This window comes from Motacilla alba, chromosome 2 (assembly GCF_015832195.1).
Source record: "Motacilla alba alba isolate MOTALB_02 chromosome 2, Motacilla_alba_V1.0_pri, whole genome shotgun sequence".
In the NCBI taxonomy this organism is placed as follows: Eukaryota; Metazoa; Chordata; class Aves; order Passeriformes; family Motacillidae; genus Motacilla; species Motacilla alba.
Genome location: NC_052017.1, coordinates 91,174,334 through 91,201,466, shown reverse-complemented (window position 1 = coordinate 91,201,466; position 27,133 = coordinate 91,174,334). Strand labels below are relative to the sequence as shown.

Here is a 27,133-nt window from a genome sequence, read left to right as displayed (position 1 = left end):
CACTTGCTCTGGTGTGTGTCTTCTCCATGGGCTGGAGGATCTCTGCATCCCTGTGGATCTCCATGAGCTGCAGGGGCACAACTGCCTCACCACAGGCTGTACCACAGGCTACAGGAGAATCTCAGCTCTGGCACCTGAAACACCTCACCCCCCCTTCACTGACTTTGGTGTCTGCAGAGTTGCTTCTCTTGCATACTCTTACTCCCCTTTTCTCTGAGCACAATTTATTCTGCACAATACCTTTTTTTTCTTCTTAAATATGTCATCACAGAGACACTATTGCCATTTCTGATTGGCTTTGTCTTGGCCTGTGCTGGGTCCACCTTGGAGCAGCCTGGCATTGGCTGTGTTGGACATGGGGGAAGCTTCCAGCATCTTCTGATGGAAGCCACTCCTGTAGCCCCTCTGCTACCAAAACCTGGCCACACAAACTCAATACAATCACACTTCTAGTCTAGCCTTGTGGATGGATGAGGGATGATAAATAGTCTTATCAAAGATCCTTGTTCCAAGAGAGCAACTTGAAAGAGAACCTAAACCTCAGACAGTTGATGAGTGATGAAATGACAAGCAGGGTATTAAAACAGAGGTGCTTGGGAGAATAACAACAGGAATGCCAGTGAACTTACAAGAGGCTTTGGAGGACCAGTCCTTAATTATATTTGCAATATGTGGCTAGTTCTGTGACACAAGTAACATGTCTAACTTACCCCATCACAGCTGTGTGTGGGTGCTGGAGCATGTACCACCTTTGGAGGAGCAGGGAGCGGGGCATAAAACAACCCAATAGGCAATCAGTGCACAGCCACATGTGTCTTGTGAAAAAACGTGACACAAGTAATTCAAAGGGATATTGTTATCCTCTTTTATCTAAGGATATTAATCCTTCACTTAAAATTGAAGACAAGCTAATGAACTGCATAAACTTGAATAATTAATTAGCTCTAGAAGCCTTATCATGACAGCACAGAGCTAAATCTGGGCAGAACCTGTCTGAGAAATTATATATACAGTTAACAAACATGCTTGAGTTGTTCTCTGTACTGAGCTCTGTGTTGCCAGCATAAAGCTGCTCCCAAAACCTGAACCTAGCTATAGGTGGAAGACAGCTGGGCTGAGGCCTTGCTACCATTTCATTGACTTATCTTACTGGTTTTAGTCAGATTTGCTATGGAAATGATGCTCACGCTATCACGATGTCGGCTTTTCTCGTGATCTGTTAGTCAGGTTCCAGCAAACAGAACAGAGGGACAGAGATCTCAAAGCTATTATGTTCCTGAGAGTTTAAAAGTGAAACATGCTACACTAATATCCCCACTGAGGGAAATATTTCAATGCAGGATTGACTGTCTTGTTAGTCATCAAATAATCCATATGGTTCAGACAGTATCCTAAATGCCCCAGCTGTGGAAAAACTTTTCATTGCTGCTTATGCCTTCCTATGAAAAGTCCAACTGCTGTGGCAAGCTTCTGTTCTCCTCAGAAGGTCTGTGGTATAGACAATGGAGGACCAAAGTCAAGCCTTGTGGAAAGAGATACCACTCTACTAACTACAAAGTATTGCACCAGACATATTCCCAATATTAATTTTTTGGTGTGTTTTTATATGTGTTACCATGTGTATCCTTCCTCAAGTGACAGAGTGCATGTTGGGAGTTCTAAAAACAGCTGTATTTTTCAAACATCACTTTAAAAAAAACCCATCAAAACTGCATCTAAGCTTTTTTAAGAAGTTATTTGTTTACATCCTCAGAGCTCAAAAGAAGTGTCCTTGAACTTAATTTCAGGCTTTCTTATATAAATATAAAAAGAAAGAAAGGCTGATGAGACAATTCAGTCCCCTGATGAACTTGTTTGTGATGGAAGAATAATGATTGAAATTATTGTTTTGCTGAAGAAGAAGAGTGTAGCTACATATCCATCCTGTAGCAAAGGGCTGCTCTCTTTTAAAGTCAAGCACTTGCAAATTAGGAAGCAAATTTAGTAAACATAAATTCATAAAACACTTAGATTGAAAAGTACCTCTAAGAACATCAAGTCCAGCTGTTAAATTCCTCACTTGTGTGGACAGGAACTAAACTTAATCTCATACTAAAGTAGAAGTTGTGTATTTTGTTTCTGTTATCCTCATTCACCTCATAGTCCCAGCTCTGTACTATGCACTGTTCAAACCCTGTGCAAAAAAAGTGCTATTGATTTTGTTACAGACTCTCCAGTGGTAATTGTTACTTTAGTATTTAAGTACATCAAATCCACCACCGAGTTAATCTTTATTATACTACCGAGACATATGGACTTATTAGAAGTGATAAACCTGAAATACTTATTCTCATTTGCTCGATGCCAGGCACTCAGGAGATGATTTTCCAGAAGATGCAGCCTTTGGATTGTGCTCATTCAGAGCTCAGTGCTGGCTGCCTCCAGCAGCAGTACCGAGTGCTCAATGCTTTTAGAACAGACCAAGGCTCCTAGAAAGTGAGGGCTTGTGCCTCTGATGTCCCAGGCTGTAGTTGCATGCCTTGCATCCTGCAGGCATAATTCCCACAGCCCCTGCAGAGCCCCGATTCCCCGAGTCCCTCCCTCAGGTCTCCAAGCGGGGCAGGAGCCTGACTCCCGGTGCTCAGATTGCTTCCCCTAAGGCAGGCAGTGAAGGCAAAGGAGCCCACAAGAGACCTGGTAGGGAGATTGCAGTAGGGAGGTGCTGGCCACCTTATTTTTGGTAAACCCCCCAAATCTTCAATGATTACTTTGAATTCCTAATGATGATTCAAAAGCAGTGCTCCTGAATGGTGTTTCGGAGCACAGTATCTCTCTGCAGGTCTTAGGGGTGCTGAGAGTCAGGACTGCAAGCCTTCTGCTATCCCTCCCTGCCTTGTCCCAGTCTGCTTCAGTCCTTCCCATGGCTGACTCCTTGTTCCCGTGCCTTATATTTGGAGTCCTTTGTTGCACCAGGATGGGGAGGGACAGCAAGAGGGAAGGTCTGGCGCTGCCTTTGCTGCTCGGAGGGGACCCCTGTGAAGCTCACGGGGATGCATTTGCACAGTGCAGATGCCTGTAGGAGGAATGAAGGGGATGATGTGTGCTCAGCTCAGGCAGAAGCTCTAGATAACTGTCAGACTACAACAAGTCTCCCGAGCACACGCAAGCTGGATTTTTTCCTAGAAGCTCCAAACGTAGCCAAATTTGTACACATTTTCTTCAAAGGAAATGAAAGAGAGATTTTATGTGTGTTTGTCAGACAACATATGATCCCTGATACTTGTAGAACACTCTCTCTAAATCAAGCATCAAATACTTTTTTTTCATCTTCTGAAAACTCCTCATGTTTGAGATTTAACCCACTGGGGAAATAATTGAGGTAGAAAAGGAAATTTTAGGGCCAGAAAGAGCCACTGTGATCTTGCTTCAATCTCATGTAAAACTGGATCATCAGACATCCTTCAACAAATTCTTACCACACAGGTTCATTAGTTTTGTTAAGAAAAAAGTTTTTTTCATGAAAAAATGCTCAGTGATGGAGATTCCTCTACAGGCTTTGGTAAATTATTTTGATAGTCATTTAACTGTTATTTGGATTTAATTAGCCTCAAGTTCAGTAAATTGGATCTTGCTAGAAATGTTTGTTTCTTGTCACGAAATGTTTGTTTCCCACGTAATGTAGTAACTTATTGTACGGAAGTTCTCTGTTGCTGTTCTTCATGATAACCCAAACAGTTTGCGCTCCTGCACTCTGACTGTGGGGCTTGGTTTCACAACACTTATTCCTTCTTTGCTCCAGTTATTTTTTAAATGGGGCAGCTTCAGCTAGAAACATGCTATTTACAAGAATATATCCAAAAGTGTTACCATGTTTTCTCCTAAGATATGGCCATTCATTAGAAGCAGAAAACTTGGCACAAATGTGCTAATCACAAGTAATTTATCTTTGCAATTTAGTGAGAGCAGGCAGGTAGATTTCTGTCCTGTTGATGAGCCGTCGTGACTGGAAGACTTTTTCTGGAGCTGACCCTGCCAAGGTGGAAACACATAATCCTGAGAAAAGCCAAGCCACTCTCCAGCCCCATCCCCTTCTTGCTTTGCTGGTGAAACTGTAACACAGTGCCGTGGCATGGTAGGGATGAGCACACACACAGCGTTCCCACTCGCAGGCTGCCTCTTCAGTAACTGTGCCTCTGAAGCTGTGGGCTGCACAGCCCTTCCTTGTAGCTCAGGCATTGAATGCATGGTATGTGATTACATTCGGGCAGGAAATGATTCATAAAATTTAGTGAAAGGAGAGATCATTGGATAATGTAATCTGACCTCCTATAGCTACCAAAGATTTTTTTTTTTTTCTGAGTATGCCTGCGTTTAACTCAACTGTTTCTATTTAATTTAAGTATGGCTTCTCTTAGGATAAAGTGCATGTTACAAAAAAAGGCATCAAACACTGGTTTCAAGAGAACAGGATCCATTAAATCCTTTGTACCTTGTTCCAGTGTTTGAATGCTCATGATGTTACAGATTAATGCCTTCTTTCTTATTTGGATGTATCTGGCTTCAGCTTCACTTTCTAAGTGCTTGCTGTGTTTCAGATTAAAATAATTCCTTACTCATATCTTCCCCTGGAAGTACTTCACTTTGCTCAAATCACCTAAATCTTTTTTCTAAGCAAAGAAATTTCTTCAGCCTGCGAGTATTTATTTTAGCTTCTTTCCTCACTCTTACCAGTTTCTAACATTACTTGAAAAACACTTACATGCAAACTGTACACACTGTTCCAGCATCAGTCTTATCATATCTTTAAGCAGATGTAAACCCACTTAGGTTAGCATCTGCATCATCTCCCTTTGTGGCAGCTCCTCCCTGGCAGCTCAAACGATGGATTGTATTCATTTTTCACTTTGATCCCTAATTCCTTTCAAGAATCACTCACATTTCAGGATGCAGTCCCTATTCAGTATCAATGAGTGCATTCCCTGTTCTGAGATGCAAGTGTTTGCATCTGACTGTGTTAAAATACATTGTGAATAAAGGAAAACAGCCTACTGGACACTCCAGGTTGCTGCTTCACTGCGTCTTCAGCATTATTTATCAAACTTCTAAATTTTTTAAACTTTGTAAATATTATTGGCAATGAGTTTGTATTGAACCTCAAAGTCTGTAAGGTCTTTATAAAACTTCTTCTATTTAGCAGTGTTTTCTCTATGACTATTTTTCTTTTTATTCTGTCACTTGACAGATTATTTACCTGCACCGTAATGCTTCGTTGGGCTTTTAAAAAGCAGAATGTTGTGCTGCTAACTTAAGTTACTAATACAAGTCAGCTAGAGGTGATAACTTCTCAGTGAGTTAGTTTCCCTCCAAAGAGCATGATATTCCATAGAATTCTGCTAAGGGATGTACTTCATCTTTCTTATCAGCTTTTCTGGTATCTTGCTTGGGATGGATGTTAGTCTTGCCGTCCAGTGGATATCTGGGTCATTATGTTTCCCTTCTCTGAATATTATCATATAGCAGTTGTCTTTCAGTTCTTCAGTGTTCCCCCGTGTTCAGAGATTCGTTGTGACTTTATGTCAGTAGTGATTACAAGCAGCTGACAGAAGTAAATTATTATGGTCCACATCTACCCTTTTCTAGGAATTCTGATCCTTTCAGTCCCAACTCTCCTCCTGAAGCTCCTCAAGCTTGTAAGCCCCCCTTCCTTCTGCTGGAGTGGTGGAAGGTTGCTTCTTTGGGTCTGTTTTCATCCTACCTCAAGCATGTAGAGACAACGTGAGGGCTCTCAAGCATTAAAGGAAGAAAGCAAAGAGCACAACTGTTCTGAGCAGCTGAGTGCTGTCCACCCAAGTTCTTCCTGTTTTTCATCCCATGAGATGGGTGGGCTGGCAGGAGAAGGAGCCCCCAGCCTCATTCAGTGGTGGTGATGGGCTGTTCTGTCCTAGGGGTGGAGAGAAGAGCTCACAGGTGATCAGAAGAAAACACAGCCCAGATAGGACTGTGAGTACATGCTCTTGTCCAGTTTTTAAAATACATGTATTCAAGGTTTATGGATCTTTGCAACTCAACAAATTCAAGTGCTGTTTTCAGACATATTTTTAGGACCATTAGCCATGAACCTTCTGACTCTGTCTTTATTCCTGTCCATGCATTCTCAGACTCATTTTAACGACATGCCAATATTGGCATTAGTGGTGGTGGCAGAAGCACCTCTTAGTTGTGTGTGCATCTAGGACATTGGCGCTCAGTTGCTGGGGCAGTGCTTCATACCACGTTGCTGTGGTAACCCTTTGTTCTAATTCCATGGGCTTCAGGGACACAGCTGCCTCGCCATGGGCTGGGCCACGGGCTGCAGGGGAGTCTCTGCTCTGGTGCCTGGAGCAGTTCCTCCCACTCCTTCTTCACTGACCCTGATGTCTGCAAGGCTGCTGCTCTCACATATTCTTGCTCCTCTCTCAGACTGCAGTTGCAGTTGTGCAGGCTCTTCTCCCCCTTCGTAAACACTTATCCCAAAAGTGCTGCCATCATTGCTGATGGGCTCACCCCCGGCCAGCAGCAGGTCTGTCATGGACCTGCTGGATTCAGGGGGAGTTTCCAGCAGTTTCTCACAGAAGCCACCCCTGCAGATCCCCACTACCAAATCCTTGCCATGCAAACCTAATACAATATTAGAACAAAGGGTTACCACAGCAACGTGGTATGAAGCACTGCCCCAGCAACTGAGCGCCAATGTCCTAGATGCACACACAACTAAGAGGTGCTTCTGCCACCACCACTAATGCCAATATTGGCATGTCGTTAAAATGAGTCTGAGAATGCATGGACAGGAATAAAGACAGAGTCAGAAGGTTCATGGCTAATGGTCCTAAAAATATGTCTGAAAACAGCACTTGAATTTGTTGAGTTGCAAAGATCCATAAACCTTGAATACATGTATTTTAAAAACTGGACAAGAGCATGTACTCACAGTCCTATCTGGGCTGTGTTTTCTTCTGATCACCTGTGAGCTCTTCTCTCCACCCCTAGGACAGAACAGCCCATCACCACCACTGAATGAGGCTGGGGGCTCCTTCTCCTGCCAGCCCACCCATCTCATGGGATGAAAAACAGGAAGAACTTGGGTGGACAGCACTCAGCTGCTCAGAACAGTTGTGCTCTTTGCTTTCTTCCTTTAATGCTTGAGAGCCCTCACGTTGTCTCTACATGCTTGAGGTAGGATGAAAACAGACCCAAAGAAGCAACCTTCCACCACTCCAGCAGAAGGAAGGGGGGCTTACAAGCTTGAGGAGCTTCAGGAGGAGAGTTGGGACTGAAAGGATCAGAATTCCTAGAAAAGGGTAGATGTGGACCATAATAATTTACTTCTGTCAGCTGCTTGTAATCACTACTGACATAAAGTCACAACGAATCTCTGAACACGGGGGAACACTGAAGAACTGAAAGACAACTGCTATATGATAATATTCAGAGAAGGGAAACATAATGACCCAGATATCCACTGGACGGCAAGACTAACATCCATCCCAAGCAAGATACCAGAAAAGCTGATAAGAAAGATGAAGTACATCCCTTAGCAGAATTCTATGGAATATCATGCTCTTTGGAGGGAAACTAACTCACTGAGAAGTTATCACCTCTAGCTGACTTGTATTAGTAACTTAAGTTAGCAGCACAACATTCTGCTTTTTAAAAGCCCAACGAAGCATTACGGTGCAGGTAAATAATCTGTCAAGTGACAGAATAAAAAGAAAAATAGTCATAGAGAAAACACTGCTAAATAGAAGAAGTTTTATAAAGACCTTACAGACTTTGAGGTTCAATACAAACTCATTGCCAATAATATTTACAAAGTTTAAAAAATTTAGAAGTTTGATAAATAATGCTGAAGACGCAGGAGCACCCCATTCCAGAACAAGTGGATGCCTGAAGGAGGCTGTGACCCATGGGAAACCTGTGCTGGAGCAGGGTTCTGACAGGATCTGTGGACCCATGGAGAGAGGACCCGCACTGGAGCAGGTTTGCTGGCAGGACTTGTGATCCCAAGGAGCGCTCATGCTTGGGCAGCCTGTTCGTGAAGGACTGGGTCCATGTTGGGGCAGTTTGTGAAGAACTACAGCCCGTGGGAAGAACTCATGTTGGAGAAGTTCGTGGGAGAGTGTGGGGAGTCCTCCCCCTGAGGGGGAAGGAGTGGCAGAGACAGAGTGTGATGAACTGACCACAGCCTCCATTCCCCATCCCCTTGTGCTGCTGCAGGGGGAGGAGGTAGAGAAAATGCAGTGAAGTTGAGCCTTGGAAGAAAGGAAGGGTTGTGGGGAAGATATTTTTGAGATTTGGGTTTATTTCTCATTACCCTGCTCTTATTTGATTAGCAATAAATTAAACTAATTTCCCCAAGTTCAGTCTGTTTTGTCAGTAAGTGGTGAGTGATCTCTCCTTTTCCTTATCTTGACCCATGAGCCATTTGTTGTATTTTCTCTCCCTTGTCCTGCTGAGGAGGGGAGTGGTAGAGTGGGTTTGGTGGGGTATCTTGTATCCAGAGAGTGTCAGTCCACCACAAATACAAAGAAAATACATTTTAATGTAAGGTTTCAGAAGAAACTGCAGTTCTTTTGGCATCTCCACACCATTGTAGTTTCCAGCTGAAGGAGGAAACCTGTTAGGGTAGATGTAATCTTAAAAACTGGCAGACTGTTAAAAAGAAAGAGCTTGCAGATTAAACCTATTTAACAAGTTCTTTAAAGGTGGCAAGAAGGCTTAATCTAAGCAGAGGCTGTGGCATAATCTTAACCTGCAGCAGTATTTATTGCACAGAATCATATCACTCATCAACTTTGGACAGGCAGTTCACCCATCTGAGATCGCAGGAAATGATTCCAGTAATAGTGGAAAATATGGTCCTGTTTCTGGAAGAACTTAATTCCTGACACTGCACCAACTGGAGAATGACTGGTGTTTCCACCATAACCTGCATTTGAGAGAAGGCAATTAGTCTGATCTCTATATTATGCATCATTTTAGAATGAATTCTCAGAAGGAAAGAACAAATAACAGCTGTAGTTAGTTGGAGTAAAAATGGAATGTAGATTTAAATAATTTTGCCAAAGTAACCTGCTAGCTGTCTGTTGACACAATAACTGATTTTCCAGATGAGGGAAACACAGTAGACCTAAGGTATCTCAATTTAGCAAAGGATGATGTGCTTGCATGCATGAAATACATTTTAGATTTTGCTTAGTAAACTGGGCTCAAGTTTGTTCTCCTAAAATGATCGAAAGAAAAAAAAAACAGTTTGTAACATGAGAGGGAAATAAAAGAGTTTGAGTTGTCCCAGAATAGAAAAATGAAGGCTGACTGAAGATATGACTGATATTTAAAAATATGCCAATGAGTAAACACAATGGAGGAGGAAGAGCTATTTAAACTAAAAGACAATGTTGGCAGAAGAACAAATGGGCATAAAATGACCATGAACAAATTTAAGCTGGAAGGCAAAAGGTTTCTAGTTATCAGAAAGCTGTCTTTCAATGAAAAAAAAAAAACATTCTAAAGGGTTTTTTAATTAAGCTCGGCAAGTTTATTATTTGCTTTACTTGACACACATGTTCACCAGCATGGGATTTGATTCAGTGACATAGAAGTTTCCTTTAATTTTGTGTTTTACACAAAACAGCAATTACTCTTGAGGTACACTAACCTCTCTGGCAGCATGCACCCACTGTTGAACAGCACTCAGCATGACTAAAATATTCTTTCAGACAGAAAATCAAGAGACTTTGATATTCAGCTAATCTCCAAAAGATTTAAACAGACTGAATGCAAAGACTTTTTCCCACCCTGCAACGTCTCTAGGGCTAACATACTCAAATCAATCAATTAGACCAAGTTTTGTGTGAAAATTGTCACCTCAGTCAGCACTACATTGGGTCCTAGTGCTAACCACAAAACTGTGTGTCACATCTTGAGCTGCCGACAGCTATATTTCCAGCCTTTAAAAATGAGGATGTGAGGATCTGGAGAAATGCTGATTTGAATAATTGCAACCTCCTAGTCACAATGTCAGTAACGGAGATAATATTCCTGTGTATTTTAAAAGCTGTGAAATCCTCCCTGCAGATGACTGGTAGTATTATTCATTCTTATTTGTTTAGCTGAATTTAGAAATGAGCCGGGAAAGGAAAAAAATTTGGATATCCAGTAAACAGGATGTGTTCTATAACCATTTTATATCATGCATAGTATACTTAATTGGAAAAAATGAAAATTGAACATAGACATCAATATTCTAATAATATTAGGGTAGGAAATTGAATAAGCTGTAAGCTTCTATCTTCACTAATGCCACCATGCTTTTTAGTGTTGCTGAATGTCACACTCAAGGAACAAACATTTTCCTCGGCGGAACTTTCTCAGTGCTGTCATTTTGTAGAGCAGTCTGAAACACAGAAACCTCCAAACTAAGAAACCTGTTCCTTTTGTTTTTCAGTGTCAAAGCCATGATTCCTCCGGGGGAATGCCTGTATGCTGGGAGGAAAAGGAGGAAACCCATTCAAAAACAGTTAAGTATCATATTCATCAGGAGGCGTCTCCCTCCAAACATACAGTCTAGAAATGTGGTAGAAGAAGGGTTCTCTTCCTCCTATGGTCCACTGACACAGGAGAGACCTATCTTCTCTGCAATGAGAGCCCCTGGGCTGGGAGGCTGGCTCTTCATGGGTTAAATGTCTCCAGAAAGGATGCCAAGCCTGGGTCAAGCCATCCTTACCCAGCACTAGGTATCCCAGGAGGAGGCCATGGTGGCTGTGGTGGGTACCACGGTGCTGCCATGGAGAGTGGAGAGGGACAGTGCCCTTCGTAGGCAGAACACACTGGTGGACTCAATGTCAGCTGGGCAGTGGGTTGGAGGGGTGGCTGCCACCTTGGTGCTTCCGTGCTCACTGCTGCCTGTTCAAGGAGCTTTTTGAGAAGCCATGTGTTGAGTGGAACCAGAGCACTGGTATTGCACTCCCCCCTTCCCCTTTCCTGGGCTTAGCCTTGCTTGGGGCATTGCTAAGTCCAACACGAGTGAGCTGGGAAAGTGGGTCAGTTCAGCCAACTGAAAGAGCAGACTGGTGAGTCACTTTTTGCATATAGAACACAGAATTTTCAGACGTCTATTAACTATGGGATCACTTTCATTAGGAGAAAAATGGGAGAGAGGAATTGTATGTGCAAAGGCAAAGCAGGAAAAGAAGAAATGCAATGGAAATATGTTGCTACAAGATGCTTGAAATGGGAAGGGGAAAAAAGAGGTTGCTATCACTCAAATGTAAATGAGTTCTAGATGCCATAAGCCAATCTATGAAATAAAGCTTTTTAATGTAATCATCCCATATTTTCTGTGTTACACTTAATTGTATGACTATGAAATGCACATTTTTACTGTGTTAAAATTATGAACTGGCACCGGTGGCCTTCATACACAATTTAAGGATGAGAAGGTAACCAAAATAGATTTCCCTATTTTCAGTTGTTCAGAACTTCTAAAAATAACCCACTTGGCTTAAAATTGTACATATTGGTCTAAAGTCAAAGGGGAGTTTCTCTGAATATTTTAATGACATCTGTTGATATTGTTTGGATTTTGGGCAGTATTTGCTCAGAAACCACTTGTTCCCACTTAAAAAATTGTTTCTTTTAGTTTAAAATGTATCACATTTCAATAGACAAAGATGGCATAAGCAAATTATTCTTCCTGCAAAAATCCTGAGTGTTGAATTCAAAATTTATGCAAGATATCTGCACTACTCTTTCAATATGGACGTGGATATTTGATTTATAACAATTTCAAGAGGGATGGAATATTTCCAGTACATTGAATTACCTCTATGCACAACTGTTTATGGATCATTACTTTTGTGAAGAAGGAAGGAGACTTTCAGTTGCTTTGAGAAACATTAAGCTTATGTTTGGAGTTTACATGCTATTTAGAACTCCTTTCAAAGATGACTTCTAGATAAATGAATGGCTAAGAAAACTACCTGCTAACAAATCACGGAAATGACCTTATTAGCCTTTTTGGAAGTTCTGGCTTTAATACTCTCAGAAGAAAATTCTCACTTACTTTACACAACCAAGTTTTCATCTTGAGAACCATTGCAGGTAATGCTGCCTTGAAAATAGCTTTTCTGATGTTGCAGTGCAGGTACCTGAGCATGAACTTATCAAGCCAGGCCATGAACAATTTTCATTAAGAAACATGGGTTAAAACAAGGGGAACTGTTTGGATTGTTAGAATACTGAAGCCCCACACTGGAGACAGCACTTCATATTCTGTGGCTAGTTACTTACTTGCTGAGGATGATTTCTCAGTTCCTAGCAACACTGGTCTCTTCCTCAAACCTTATCTGTTTGTGGGCTTGGTCTCTGGTAAGCCTTTCCTGTGCTTATTCCCTCACTTGGGGACTTTCCTCTAAAGAGGCTCTGAATGCCTCAGAATGCCAACTGGCTGGCAGAGCTCCTTTCCTGGTCTGTCTTTCAGTCCTGCTGGTCTTACTGATATTTCAGGACCCCAAGATTACTGTTATGCTGCCTTGAATAGTTTATCTTGAATTTAGAAGGGTAGACAAAGCCTATTAATTGAGCAGCATATTTAACCATTATTTTAGTCCATGTTGTACAATCTTTGTTACAGCTTTTATCTCCTTTTTGACAGCACAGCACTTTCTCCTCCCCAGCCTTGTTGTACTTTCCCCCCTACCATTCTGCCAATGAATCAAGGTAGATACTGGCACCTGTTCTGGGAGGAGTGTTTGCTCAGTTGTAAAACCTGATTTTTCATAGAAAGTGAAGTTGATGGGTGTTCTTTGGCCAGTCCTCTCTTTTTAATGTAAGTAGTCTCTAGAATTTACCTTTCTTTTAACAAAAGGATAAATGAGCTAAGGTACTTCAGTGTGAGCAGGATATTTGGATTTCAATAGTGATCCATGGATTGGTGCTTTTGAAGATCAGAATTTAAAGGACAGATGTGCAGCTTTCTCCTCTGCAGAACAACTGGGACATTTATAACTCCCCATACGCAGTGCATCCCAAGAAGCTAACTCTCTGACTCTACATAATCTTTCCATGATCAGCCTGTCAACCAGGTGGTGATCCTGCAGCTGGCTTTTAATCCAGGATATCGCAGAATGATATTGTTCATTATGTTAATGAATGTTTTTCAGGCACTGGAATTTTATTCTGAGGTGGTTTTACAGAACAGTGAAGTAAATGTATAAAAAAGCTCCATGGGAGAATACAGAGACCCACAAGACTTGGGAAGAATGTGTGGAAAATTATACTGGGAGGAGCTAATATGTTTCAGTCTTGTTTGCTACACAGAATTAAAAGAGGTTATCTTCATTAGGTTGCCATTCTTCAGATAACATATAAGGTTCAGGTTCTCCTTTTATACATGCAAAAAAATTAAAAAAACAGCTGTTTTCCTTTTGTGCCCAAAAACTTTAAAACAAGCCCCATTAAACATGTTTTACACTAAAGAATTCTGGTGTTTATGGACACAGGTCAAACACCTGGAGCTTAAACAGATTGAAAATTTTCCATCAGATATGCTTTTCAGCCAGGCAGTCAGCATTTTGACTAAAGGAAACATTTTCTACCAAGTGTTTATTTCCTGTGGAAATCTAACATTTTACTGGTAATTCAAGCATCTGGAAATTAAAGAGATCTTGTCTTTAGCCTCAAGCTAAAATCACTGTGTTGAAATTAATACTTAAAAGTGCTAAGGAATTCCTTCAGGACAATTGCCATTTGAGAACTTCAGCCACTACTTCATCTCAAACCCTGGCATCTTGTAAAACCCTCTCCCTCTACAAAACATTTCTTGTAATGTTTTACAGCTCTTTAAAGGCAACTATACCTGCCCTAGCTCTGAGTGTATCTATAACTGCTCCAGAATGACCACTTCAGCCAGAATTGGGTAAACAGAGACATTGGGAGGTGCAGCTCTCTCCCGCTTCCTAGTTCTAATTTTAAGGCCCTTCGTGGCATAGCCCTTCCTCTTACTTGGTACCACACTATCCCACCTCTCATCTGCTCTGCTAGTCTTATGTCTTCTTGACCATTAGTTCTGCTTTCACCTTTCCTTGCTGTCAAGATGCAGAAGAGACATAGAAGGTGGCAAAGGCCAGCCTTTTCTTCAAGCACTTTCTCTCATTCTGTCCTTTCAGTCCATAGGATATGGTGAACATCCACACGCACATGGCTCCACTGGAGCTCAGCACTGCCAAAATTCCTATACAATGTCCAAGCACAGCTCAGTGACTGAGGGTGGTGGTCAGTACACTCATGATAATCCCTTGTTGTTACTTTGCTCTCAGCCTATCTGTCCCATCTCATGGCCTCTCTTCCCTTCCCCTTCTTACTGAAAGTTTGCTGTCATGGTAAATGATCAGACCTTTCTCAGCTCAGGTCTTCTGCTGGTTTAACACTGTAGCACACTTATAAAACCTATTCAGGGCAAAGTTTTCCATAACAGGGTAGGGCTGTGCAGAGGGTAGGGAATAGCAGACAGAGCTGTAGTTGCAGGAAATTCCTCTGCAAGCTCACCAAACTGGTTTACACTAGTGGCAGTCTGTGTGTCATGGGCACGCTGAATCACTAACGTGAAAATGGCTCAGTGCCTTGTGTACCACTGGAACAGAAAATGTTATCTCCACCAGCTCCCACACGGCTCCCACTGCACAGGGACTGCTAATGTGGGGCCTGCACAGGTACAAGTGCTTGCTATTACTGAGCAGTTTAACTATGAAAGAAAATTTTAACAATGAAAGAAAAAGTTTAACAATGAAAGAAAAGCCAGATACACTTCTTGAATTACATGTTCTCCTTTACTATAGCAGTGTTGTATGGAAAGCAGAGTAAATGGGGGATCATCCAGTGTCTCCTGTGTTTCTGTTTACAATTTGACAATCCAGAGTTTAACATTAACACAACAAGCACCCTCTACTTTCAGCTCAAAATAAAGGCTAGAATTTTCATTTGCCTCAAGGCAGCCCACTGAAGATTTTCCCTGCCTGTACCTTTCTGTTTATGGCTAGCTAACTGAGCCTTTCCATGGAACTCACATTGTTGAAAATCACATCCACTTGGCACCTTACTACCATTTACATCTAACCCCTGTTTGTTTGGATTCACTCCCTTACTGAATAATTTCCTTGAGTTTTCAGCAAGACTCTGTCCTGAACTTTCTCCCATAGTCTTTTTACACCATTCCCAACCATCTTATGAAAACTATTCCTTGCACTCAGTACAAAGGCAGACCACCTAGTTGCTTCAAGCCATTCTTCTCTGGGATAGAGTAGTCACTATTTTATGCAGTAAACAGGCTTGAAAAACTTCTATTTCTATTTCATGTTACTCTTGGCAATTTTTACCTCTTGAACTCATCAGCTTAATTTTCCATATTGGAATTAATTTCTTCTGTCCTACATAGCTTCCTTGCTTCAGCTGGTTTGTCAGAGGTAAAGACTGATTAGCAAAGCTTATGTTCTTTAGCTTCTGCTCACCTGTAGGCTTTGTTCCCACAAAATTACTGCCCTCCATAGATCAGACATTCTTGTGGTGTCATAGGATGGCTGAGCCTCAAGGTTGACTGCAAAAAATAACTCAGTTAACTCAGAAAAAGTAAGAAACACTATTCCTTCTTTGTTGATTGCATTATTTGTTCTCATATTTCCTCTCCCTAATATAGGAAAGTAGTTTATTTATGCCAATCAGCAAAATCTTCTCCATGCGCTTGGAAGCAACTCATTGTGTTATTGAAAAACCATAAATAAGTATTGGCAATTTTGAATGAAATAGCAGAAAATATGTATTTTTAGTGAAATAAAAAAAAATAATAATTTCTAACTCAATTTTTTCCGTCCATTTTGTCCACTGATGCTGTTCTCTTGAAGTGAGGTTCTCAAAAGTAGCAATGGATTTTTCATACCTGATTTGCTTGAAGAGATTTTCAGTTAGCAGCAGTCACATGTACAAAACTGCTCTTCAAAAAAAAAATCTTTTTTTTTGCTAATTCCTAAGCACAATTATTTTAGAATTACAACTGCAATGACAAATTAATACTGATGTAATTTAACACCTTAACCACCTTATGATTGAAAAATGCAGTAAATGTGTGTAGCATAAAAATGCAGTAGTAAAGTGTGACAAATAATTCATTTTTACTCTCATTGTCCACTGTCAGCTAGCTACTTAAGATTATGATCCTTGGATTCAGTGATGTGAAGGTAGAAACTGTTAGCACAACTAAAGTTTTCTTGCTGTTTTCCATTCTTGAGTATCCATGTAGTTTATGGCTCCAGTGTTCCATAGCTCAGGCCTGGATAATGCACTTGACTAGTGCTGGATCCAGCAATAGCTGGCTACTGAAAGGAACAGCCTTCTCAACCTCCCACTCAAGCCTTCTTGCTTAATGGACTAGTCTGTGCTTCAGCACTGAGCACCCCACACTGTCAGGCTGGAAATAAAGTTCCCATTTCTGAATGCAAAAGCACCAGCTTTTTCCTTTACTCCCTCTTGAGAGCATCTAACATGTTCTCTGGGAATATCAGTGGACATTCCACAACTGAGGTTCCTAACTCGTCATGTATCTCATCTTAATGTATTTTCACAACAGCTATTCTAGGTTCTCTAGTACTGTCCATTACATAAGAGGAACACGAAATGGGGATGGACTTGCTTGGCCTAGAAAGCTGAGTAACTTTCATCTCTATGTTTTGAGAGGAATATCAATCTTCTCAAGAAACCAAATTCTTATCTTTGTTATTACTGATGTAGGAAGGTAAAAGTGAGAATGTACACGGGAGTTTTGAGCTTGAGGAAAGAATCTCTCTTCACCTTGCCTTCCACACTTTTTACTCATGTCGAAAGACAGACTCTTTTCTTAATTATCACCTGACCCACAAGTTAACTTTGAGCCATTAAATGGAGGGAACTAAGATGCTTTGAATGAATACAGTGGGTATTGAATGGGTTCATTCATTAGTCGCGGTAATTTTCCCCTGCTGTTCTGCCCTTCCTTTATGCAACAGAGATGAGAAATTGTTTTTCCTGATATTGACTAGAACATGAAGATAGTACCCATTGCCCTAAGGTGAGAGGTCCTGAGTAAAAGATACAATTTCTTCACTTTTTGCCTGATACGAAAGGAGAAGACAAAGATTGTGTCTTTGCACCATGGCAAATGCAGAACGGTAAATCTTTTTTTGTCAGAGGACAGAGACTTTAAAGATTTTCACAAAAGTTAAGCAAAGTATTCCTGTTATCGATTAATTGCATACAGCACCTCAGTCTCTGGAAGTAAAACAGGTAATTGAAAATGTGTTCTCCACCACAGAAGGCCTGCAGTTGGGAACGAAAAATCAAATCCTTCGAAGCGACACAGAGACCGCCTGAATGCAGAACTGGACCACCTGGCCAGCCTCCTTCCTTTCCCACCTGACATCGTATCGAAGCTGGACAAACTCTCCGTCTTGCGCCTTAGTGTCAGCTATCTCCGAGTCAAAAGTTTCTTTCAAGGTAGGTTTCCTTAAGATCTCAGCATCCCGTTAAAAGTATCCCTCTAATTTATTGCTGCTTTGTACTAAGACTGAGTAAAAGTAACAAATGGTATTATATTGATAAAAGCCAGGGAAGAAAAAAAGTATTATTGAAATTATTTTGTGCATGGGATGTTGCATTGGAAATTTCATTCATTTCCTCTTATGTAGTTTGTGTGTTTTTCACCAAATAGTGGGATAATGTCCATCTTTCATCAGCAGGCTGATGAAAATGGGAAAACACAACTGTAAAATCACTAAACTGGGAAAGAAGTTTGGGGCAAATGAAATACCTATTATAGTTTGAATTCTCTATTTGATGCTGTTATCATGAAAGTTCAAAAAACCTGTTTAAGTACAATGTGAAAGTCAAGCAACTACTGTATTACCTATGTTTGCTATATGCTGGGAAGAAATGGGGTCACTTGAAAAGCCAAAATGATCACTGTCTTTCAGGATAAGAGAAATTAAAAGTTTAAAGCGCTGAATGAAGCTGTACTAGGCTACACTTCGTTTGTAGAGTTGTCTGGTCTGGCACACCACAAAGTGAAAGCCAAATGGCAATTTTCAGATGCACATAAAATGAATTCTTCCAAATTTGAGGATATTTTGAGTTTATTCTGTTGCTGAGGAGTTCACAAGAGCAAAATCCAGATTAGTGATTTAATCATGGAAATCCTCTCTAGAGTTGTTTTCAAAAACAAAGGAAATAAGTCCTGTGTATGAAGGAGTATAGTTGACCAAAACTTGTAGGCAGACTACAGAGATAAACAGAAGTATTTTTATGGACATTATTTTTCCTTTATTACTCTTTATTATTTCTTCCTGTTACTACTCCTTCTACTCCTTATGATGCACGGTGTGTACATATATATAATTTTTTTTCCCCAAAGAATAATATGTGTTGGTCGCCTTTTTGCTTCTAAAATGCATTTAAGTATAAATGAAATGTCATCCTGAAGAGACTTTGGCAGGCCGCAGGGCATTTTACGAGTCTGACATGAGATTACAAAGGGTGATATCGCTGATAGCAGGAGCCTCCCATGTCAGCTGTGGCAGGTGGTGGCCCAGCCTCCAGCATCCTGCAGTCTACAGAGTGCCTCTCTTACTCTTTAAACACATACCTGACTGCTATGGCCTCTTCCTCCAAGCCTGACTTTCATTTCTCTTGCATTCACGAACAATAATATCTCTTCAGCTGCCTTTACTACTCTTCTGCCAGAGTTTCTAAGATCCATTGTCTCTTTTTCTTAAAGGGATGAGATAAAAGGAATACAAGTAAAGCCAGGCTGCATTATGTTGAAATGTTCCGTGTTCCATGTTTTGAGAGATTTCATTTAATTTAATCCCCAAATTACCTAATTGAACACATAGTTTGTGTTCCCTCCATTCTTATTTTTAAATGTTTACATCACGAAACTAAGGTTACAGAAAGCATTGTTTATAGTAAAGGAAGGAAACTACATGCCATTTTAAGACAAGAGAGGAGGCTGGAGCTTCAGAAGGGTGGAGTGGAGGAGAGGTGAGCTGTGGAAACTGAGCTGAGTGAGGAATGGTTGCAAACGTTTGCGTGAGGGTAGAATCTGCTGCGTCCCTCATGAACATCATGATCTACTTGTAATTCTGGAGAAAAAAAGGCAGAATCTGTTTGGTTTTTTTTTTTTTAAGCAAAAACTTTGGTAGCAAGTTCACCTAAAAGAGTAAACAAGCATATTCATCCCAGCGTTTCAATTTTTGTTGTGATGAAAGAGGATAGAAGAGCAGAAATGGATTGTTTGTGGCTTTTTAAATCAAAGGATGACACTAAATTGGGAGCTTATAAACATTCTGAGGACAGAGAACAGACCAGTGGCATACAGAGATGTTAGAAAATTGGATAAAAAAACATATCTGGAAAAATGGCTTAGTAAATCTGTACTAATTCACTCAGGGAAAATTAATCCAAAGAAACTGATGTTCAATAGAAAAGACAAACCTGGAACAGAGAACATAAAAACAATAACCGAAGAGGGACAGTGGTCACCAAGTTGTTCCATCCCTGTAACATGGTATGTTGACATAAACAAGAAAGCTAAGTGTGGATTTTGGTCTGTTTGCCCAGAGGCAGCATGTCACTACACAGGAAAGTTATAATCCCTCGCTGCATGAGACCAGCATGACTCCATCTGGAACAGAGCTTTCTGTTGTGGGCATCTCCTGGTCACAAGGGCATTAGTACATATTAAAGGGTTTGGAATAAACACAGGCAAGAAGTGACTATAAAGTTGCACGGGCAAAAAAAAAGAAAATCAACAAACAAACAAACAACCCCCAAAAAACTAAAGTTAGCTCAATTTATGTTCTCCAGCTGTTTGTCTTCATAGGAGGAAAAGACATGAAGGGAAAGAATTGCTCAGGATATTGTAGAGTGGCAGAATGGAGGAACCAAGGAATGATGATGCCCAAGATGAAATTTGCGTTGAATATCTGGCAGAACATATCTGTAATGAGTTCTGTTCAGCTATCCAATATTCTTAAAGTAGATGCAGTGGACATTCAGTACATTCAATTTTGTAGTGAGCAACAGACAGTACTGTGCAGAATTTGTTTATAAAAACTATTCTATGAGTTTTGAGGAAGTTAAGCTTAAATTTCAGGTTTTTGAAACATGCTTTTAAGAATATTGCTTGCCATTTAAAAAAAATAAATGAGTACTATCACTTGACACGTTAAGTTCATATGTGACAGAGCGACCCATAATGGGTCAGCAATTCCCATGCCAGTTACAGTGGCACACCTTCAGCAATGCCGGCGGTTTCTGGGCACACTCATTTACTTACCACTAGGTGTCCTTTTAGTAGCTACTCTGCCATAGTAAGTGCCCAGCACAAACGTGTTTATGAAGATCAATAGCCAACTGGAGGGAGTAACCATATTGACCTCAAGTGTGAAAATGATTTTGCAGAGAATTGGGTATTAGTGCGTGGAGAACATCCGTCAGTCATTTATTTCCATTTTAGTGACCATTAGAGGTTAGCACCTTGAGCCATATGACCAGTTCACCTTACTTGAGTGATTTAAGCAAAGGCCTGGTTCCTTTCCAAAATTTAGACCTGGCTGTTGAGACAGATATTCCTAGGATTTAGTTTAAGTAATTGTGGTGAATTCCCTCCCTCATTCTTAGAAATGTTTTCTTTTCACTGTCTACTTGTTTAAGATTCTCCATATCTCTGTTATCAGTTGGCAGAGGCTCTATTAATAGCCCTGCTCCCCCCAAGCGACAGGCATTCAGTCATTTTGCATTTTCCTGACAAGCACTTCAAAATGGCTTGCAGCAATAACCTTCCAGTCTCACCAGATCTCGTGTATGAGGCAGCTGGGTCTGAACAACGGTTAGTTGATGACTGAGACATCAACGGCGACAGGAAACTGTGACTGTCATTTGGCCCTGACAAAGACTTGCTTTGGGTGGGGCTCCTGTGAGCATGGAGCGGCGCTCGGTGTCTGTGACCACTTGAGTTTGCTAGGCCTCTGCCTTGGACATGTTCCATCTCGGTTAATTGTTGTCTGTCTTCCTTTACCACTTCTGACAACACATCCTTTAGTACTTCTTATTTCTCAATTTTTCCAGTGGTGGGGAAATGGTGGTCTTGCTCCACTTCAAAACCAGCCCCATTTTGTTGGTTGTTTAACTCGTTCCCTTCTAGTACAGGTAATAATTTAGTAAATAAATGTCAGATGAATAGCACCTTGTCCTTTTAACAGCTCAGGTCCTTTCTGAGAGAGCGCTAACTTACGTTTCCCAGTCCTTGTAAGGAAACCAACTACAACAATTTAGACCAACACAGTTACAACTAGGGCTATATAGCTCCTCATCTTTCGGTTCTTAGTGTAACTAACCTTGTATCAACACTCAAATTTCACTCAAACTTCTCCTTTGACATCTCATTAAGTAATGTTAGACCTTTTACCCATAAGCGTTTCTGATAAATGATTGATGATGTTGAGTATAGTGTTAGATGGGAAATGTACACATCTCAATATGGATGAACATTTTTATTTCAAACCCTTTACTACATAATTTATATAAAGCATAATTTAATTCAATAGCTTGTTATTTTGCCCATCTGGACACTTTTTTGCATACACACATATACATACTCAAAACCAGAGACGTGCATGCAAGCACAAAAGCAGTGTTTTCCAGACAAAAATCTCCCTCCTGTATTATTTTGAATCTCTGTGTTTATTGCAGACTTCAGTGCCTTCTCTGTATTTATTTACTTCCAGACTTCATTTGACTTTGAAAGCTAAAATTCTGATAGATTTATGGATGACTAAATATGGACTGTAGAGAGTCACAGATGAACTCTGTGAATAAATATATTTAAAGTTTCTGTAAGTTTTATATTTAAACTGCAATCCAGATCTTTGCAAAATTAGTGACAGTCAAGCATGGAGACATGTTGTTTGACCTGCCTTAGACTACAGTTATATATGGATTGTAAACTGAATTACAGTAGAGTTTGAGAAATTTGTCTACAAATGTTAGTTCATCTGTTTCCATGCAGAATTAAAAATTTTAGGAAACAAGCCTGTAGTGAACTTTCCTGAGTAAAGAATAAGCTATGCCTTAACCTGAGGCATTGTCTAATATTTTTTGCTAATGTGCAACATGGCTGATTTAATACCTTCTTTTGCAATCCCTAAAATCCAAGCTGGAATTCTCCTGCTTCAGTTTAAGCCCCCCTTCTGTAGAAAAAAATATTGTTTCAGTTTCTCGTGGCACCTCAGCCTTTACAGCCATGAAGGTGATCCTAGCAGATGGAAGCAAAAAGAGGCAATAAACACTAAACTATTTTGCTTTCATTGTCTGTGGCTCCCCTTCTGCTGAGTAGCAGAAAACTATTTTCCCAACCTCGTATGATTAAAGGGCTTCCAGCATGATTTTTATAACCTTCCCTCCCTTGTTATGTCTGATACTATACATTGGCTTTTCTGTTTCTCTTCTTATACTTTTGTCTTTTATTTTATTCATTTTAAAAGAGATTTTCTGTGAGCTTCCAGTCACCGAAGAACTCAAGATTTTGTTAAGCTGGTCTTTTCTTACCTTTCCCATTCTTCACTGCCACTGAGACAGTTTATACTTATCTCCTATATATTGTTTCACTGAAAAAACTTCCAGCTTCTATTTCCCTTAGATAGGTGTTCTCTGAGATTTTTCCAGGTGTACTGAAGTCACCCTCCTGTTGGTCCTCTGTCTTCCAATGCTTTGATTGCTGCTGCAACCAGCAACCATTGATTTCAGGATTTCCTGGTCACCTTCACCAAGCTGCCCTATCTCCTTCTAACCCATTTCTCCCCTTCAATTAAACTTTGTATAGACTACACTGACTGTGTGGTTTCTGTCTTCTGATTTAGCATTTATGTAAGTGGGTCATTTCCTTTTACTCGTCTATGTGTTTGGTGTGATCCAATTCCCATCAAAGTTTATCTTAAATGGAAATTGAATTTATCCCTTTTAAGAAGAAAGCAACAAAGGATTCCTCCCAGCTGGCCTGATTTTCAGTATCCTCAGTTACTTGCAGTGTGTTCCAGCTTTGTTCTCCTCCTACAGTGTCCATGGCAGTTACTCTCCTAGGTCAGAAGCATACTACTGCGACTGAGATTCCTCAGGTTCATTCCTTAGACCCTTTAGGCTACTATTCATTGTAATATTAGAGTATTTAGTGCTGCAGTCCCCACTGCAGACCTGTTTCTGGTGAGACATGCATGACACTCCAGCGACACAGAAATTTAAGGTTTTAAAATCTGAGATGAGTAAAGAAGCACAGAGTGATCTTGCTGTTAGTGCATACATAATCTGCAATGTAATGCTACTCAACAGTGCTCTAGGAGTGCTGCCTACCTCAACCAAAGCTCCTGGTCTGAGGTTCCAAGGTTCCTCTTCAGTGCATGTCCTGTGGTTCTCAGGCATCTCTTTCTACCCCACCATCTCTTCCTAGTAATTCTGTTTTCCCAGAGTTTTCTTTTCAAACTTTCAGTAATTATTATTTTTTTTCCTGGAATGACAAATTCTGCTTCTTTGGTATAAATATGTTTTTTAGATTTTACTTTACATAAGCATGGCAAATTTTTCCACAACAAGATTCAACTGATCCTTAAACTACGTTCATATGGTTGAGCTTACTATTACAGTTATGGTCTATATTGGATCCATTTCCATGGGAAAAATTCATCTTTCATTTGTAAGCCAGTTTCAGTAGCCTGAAGCTTTCCCTTAAATTTAAAATCATAGTCTTAGTGAATCACAGATTCACAGATGGGTTGAAGATGGAAGGAACCTCTGGAGGTCACCTGATCCAAGCCCCCTGCTCAAGCAAGGTCACTGAGAAACAGTTTCCCAGGACCATGTCCAGATAGTTTTTGAATATCTTCACGGATGGAGAGTCCACAGTGTCCTTGGGCAACCTCAGCTAATGCTTGGTCACCCTCACAGTGAAAATGTGTTTCCTGGTGTTCAGAGAGAACCCCCTGTGCTTCACTTTGTACTCTTTTACTCTGATCCTGTCACTGGACACTTCTGAAAAGAACCTTGCTGTTCTTTCCACCCTTCCTTTAGGTATTTATACTCTGATGAGATCCACCCTGAGCTTTCCCTTCTCCAGGCTGAAAAGTTCCAGCTCTCTCACTCTCTCAGCCTCTCCTCACAGGAGAAGTGCTCTAGTCTCTTCATCATTTTTGTGTCCTTTCACTGGACTCTCTCCAGGTCCTTTATAATGGATATATTTAGAACAGATACCAATAAATATTATAAGATAGATTTATAAGAACAGGATAAAATGCCTAAACCAACAAACAACAAGAAGGAGAAAATTATACCTCATTGATTCTATCCCTTCATTCCCACCTGTCTTTTCTTGGTATGACTTATATATTTATTTCCATTATGTAAATAATTAGAGGTTTTCAGATTATCCTCAAACTTCTTTTTTTTTTTTTTTTAATTAAACCTGTACTTTGAGACACAAATCAAAGATTCAATTTGTGTTCCTCTGATTAGTTAGGGTTGAAGCTTATACCTTGAGTCAAGAATTCTCCAGTATATTTGAGTTTTTTAACAATTAGAAGTTTGATTTTAAAAGGCATCTTCTACTGAGTTAGAGCATTCCCAGTCCTGTCCTCTGAAATGGAATGTCTGAATGACTTTTTTTTCCTTGGAAGAGAAATAAGGACTTTCCTTTTTTGAACACATACAAAATGTCTTTAGCATATATATTGCTGTAGTCCATGGGTGTAGCTTAATTAGATTGTAAGCATTTGGGTAGTTTAGGACAGCATATTCAATGACTTGTACTGAAAAGAAACATTCATTGTCAGAGTGGCCAACAGGTAAGATTATTCCTGTGGCTATGTTGAACTGGTGTGTTCAAATTGCACCAATATTTGGAGTGTTTTGGCCAAAAATGGACTGCTCATGAAAGAAACATTTTCCACTCTCTAATTTTCTCGAACATTTTCTACTTCTCTCTAATTTTACCATCTTTTTAGCAATACAGCAACTGAAAAAAAGGAAAAACTGTTCTTCTGCATAAGTGGTATATAAGTAAATAATTGAAGGAAGACCTACTGTCTGCAAATCATTTTCTAATCAAGTGCTAAAATACTACATCAGTGAAATTTTAGTAGAAGTGTCAAGACTTTAGGCAGGATAGCTGCATTAATCCCTCCCTGAGATCTGGCTGGACTTCTTTGCAGAGAAGCCACTGCAAAGTGAATCTCCTCCACACTACCCATTTTCAAACATTATTTTGACTAGATTTTTAAATATATTTAATTGCCAGGGAGACCATTTTATTGGGACATATTGCTTATACTAATGGGTCAATATTTTCTCTTCCCCTTGTTTCCTGGGAACACCATTCATTCCATGTGACAAATAACTGAGGCTGTTTTGCACTACAGGTCCTCTTGCATAATCTGGAGATCTCTCTGTCCTTGGGAGGCCTTTGCTGACTCTTGGAGGAGAACTGTGTCTGCTCTTGCTGTCTTGTTGTAAGAGGGTGTACCTCCTTCTCCTGGCTAGTTTTCTCTTTAGTTTCCTGCAAACAAGACCAGTTTTGTAGGACGAGTGTTGATTTACAAGCAGGATTTACTTCAGAATGAACCCATATTCAGGAAGAACAAGACAAATTTAAATTGTCTGAATTCCCATAAACTTTGAAGATCAAGGGAACCCATCTGTGCAACACTACGTTCAGTGTCATGTTCTGAGACTGGCTCTAAATTCAATACTTATTTTCTTGAGTACTGGCAAATGAAGGATCTTAGTTTCAGTTATAAATAATTTTCAGATATTTTCTGGTGCTCCTTGGTGCTTGTTTCATGTGCTGTGAGTTGTTTATACTACCAGAGCTATTACAAATTCAGAGCTGTTAGACTGATTTATTCACCTGCATGAGAAAGCCTGGACTACACAGATTTTACACTGTCCTTGGGAAACGCACCATCACTAGGATTCTTCTTGCAGAACTTCCTCTTGTAATTCTGAATCTGCATCTCATACAACTTTTCTATTGCTGGATGCCACCCAAACATCCCTGTAGGCTTCAATGTTTCTTTTGCTTTTATCAAGACTGATTACAAAAACCAGGGAGCTGGAAACGACAAGTGACATGAGTGGAATCTTTGTTCGATTTCTCCTGAAGGCATTTGGCACTGGGAGAGTTCCACTGTTTCTACTGACAATAGAAGTACACTCAGGACCAGACACATGGTCAGCCACACACACGATGCCTGATTTTATAGGTGATCCCACAGCTTCCACATTGGTCCAGTGCTAGGGAAAGTGCCCAAAATATTGTGAGCCATTGAGTGTGCATCTTCAACTTTCTCCAGCTTGCTCAGTCATTCTTAACCATTTTGATTTGGTAGGCTTTTGTGCTCAGTGCATTTGCTTAACTCACACTGTGCATCTCACATCGCATAAATGTAAATGAACGTGGCAAGGATGTGTAAATAAATGTGGTAAATGCAAGTGGCAAGGAAAAATCTGGGTCCATCTAATCCAGGAGACTGATATACACATTGTCTTTTGTATTCAGTGATGTTCATCTTGCTTGTGCACTGTGCTTGCTTAATCCCTGCTCTGCAGCTAAGGCCCTTCTTGGCCCAGCCTGGTGCCAGCTGTTGAAATACTCTCACAGCCTGCATGGCTCAAATTCCATTATCCTGAGCTCTAAGTAAGGGACTTTTATTGATCTAATTCTCTTGAGTTAAATTATGTTTAGATCTTGGAGACTGAGGAAAAACTTGGAGTTTAGTTCCACTGTAACCCATATGTTCCTTGGATATGGAAACAAGACTGGTTTTCATCATAAGAAAAACGGCATTTTTACTTCAGAACTTGCTAGCAATTTCGGTGACTACAGAAGATACTAGCAGTAGTTTTGTCCTTATCACTTATGCAGTGGATGGGAAGGAAAGCATTCCCCCAGGCATGAACTTTGGCTTGGTTTACACTTGTTCTCAGCTTCATGAGTGATTACCATCACTGAGAGGAAGCGTGTATCTTTACTGTCAAGAAAATGATTTATTTT

At 40.4% G+C, this 27,133-nt stretch overlaps 1 protein-coding gene across 2 annotated transcripts in view; it reads left to right on the top strand.

Annotated features, from left to right (window-relative positions):
* The window catches only part of AHRR (aryl-hydrocarbon receptor repressor), an 89,871-nt gene that overhangs the window by 9,291 nt on the left and 53,447 nt on the right, over positions 1 to 27,133 (top strand). For both annotated transcript variants that reach the window (XM_038126154.1, XM_038126146.1), the window contains exons 2-3: positions 10,463 to 10,534; positions 17,354 to 17,535. In XM_038126154.1, coding sequence (XP_037982082.1) covers positions 10,473 to 10,534; positions 17,354 to 17,535 — 244 coding nt within the window. In that variant the 5' untranslated portion in view covers positions 10,463 to 10,472. The remainder of the gene's footprint in view (positions 1 to 10,462; positions 10,535 to 17,353; positions 17,536 to 27,133) is intronic.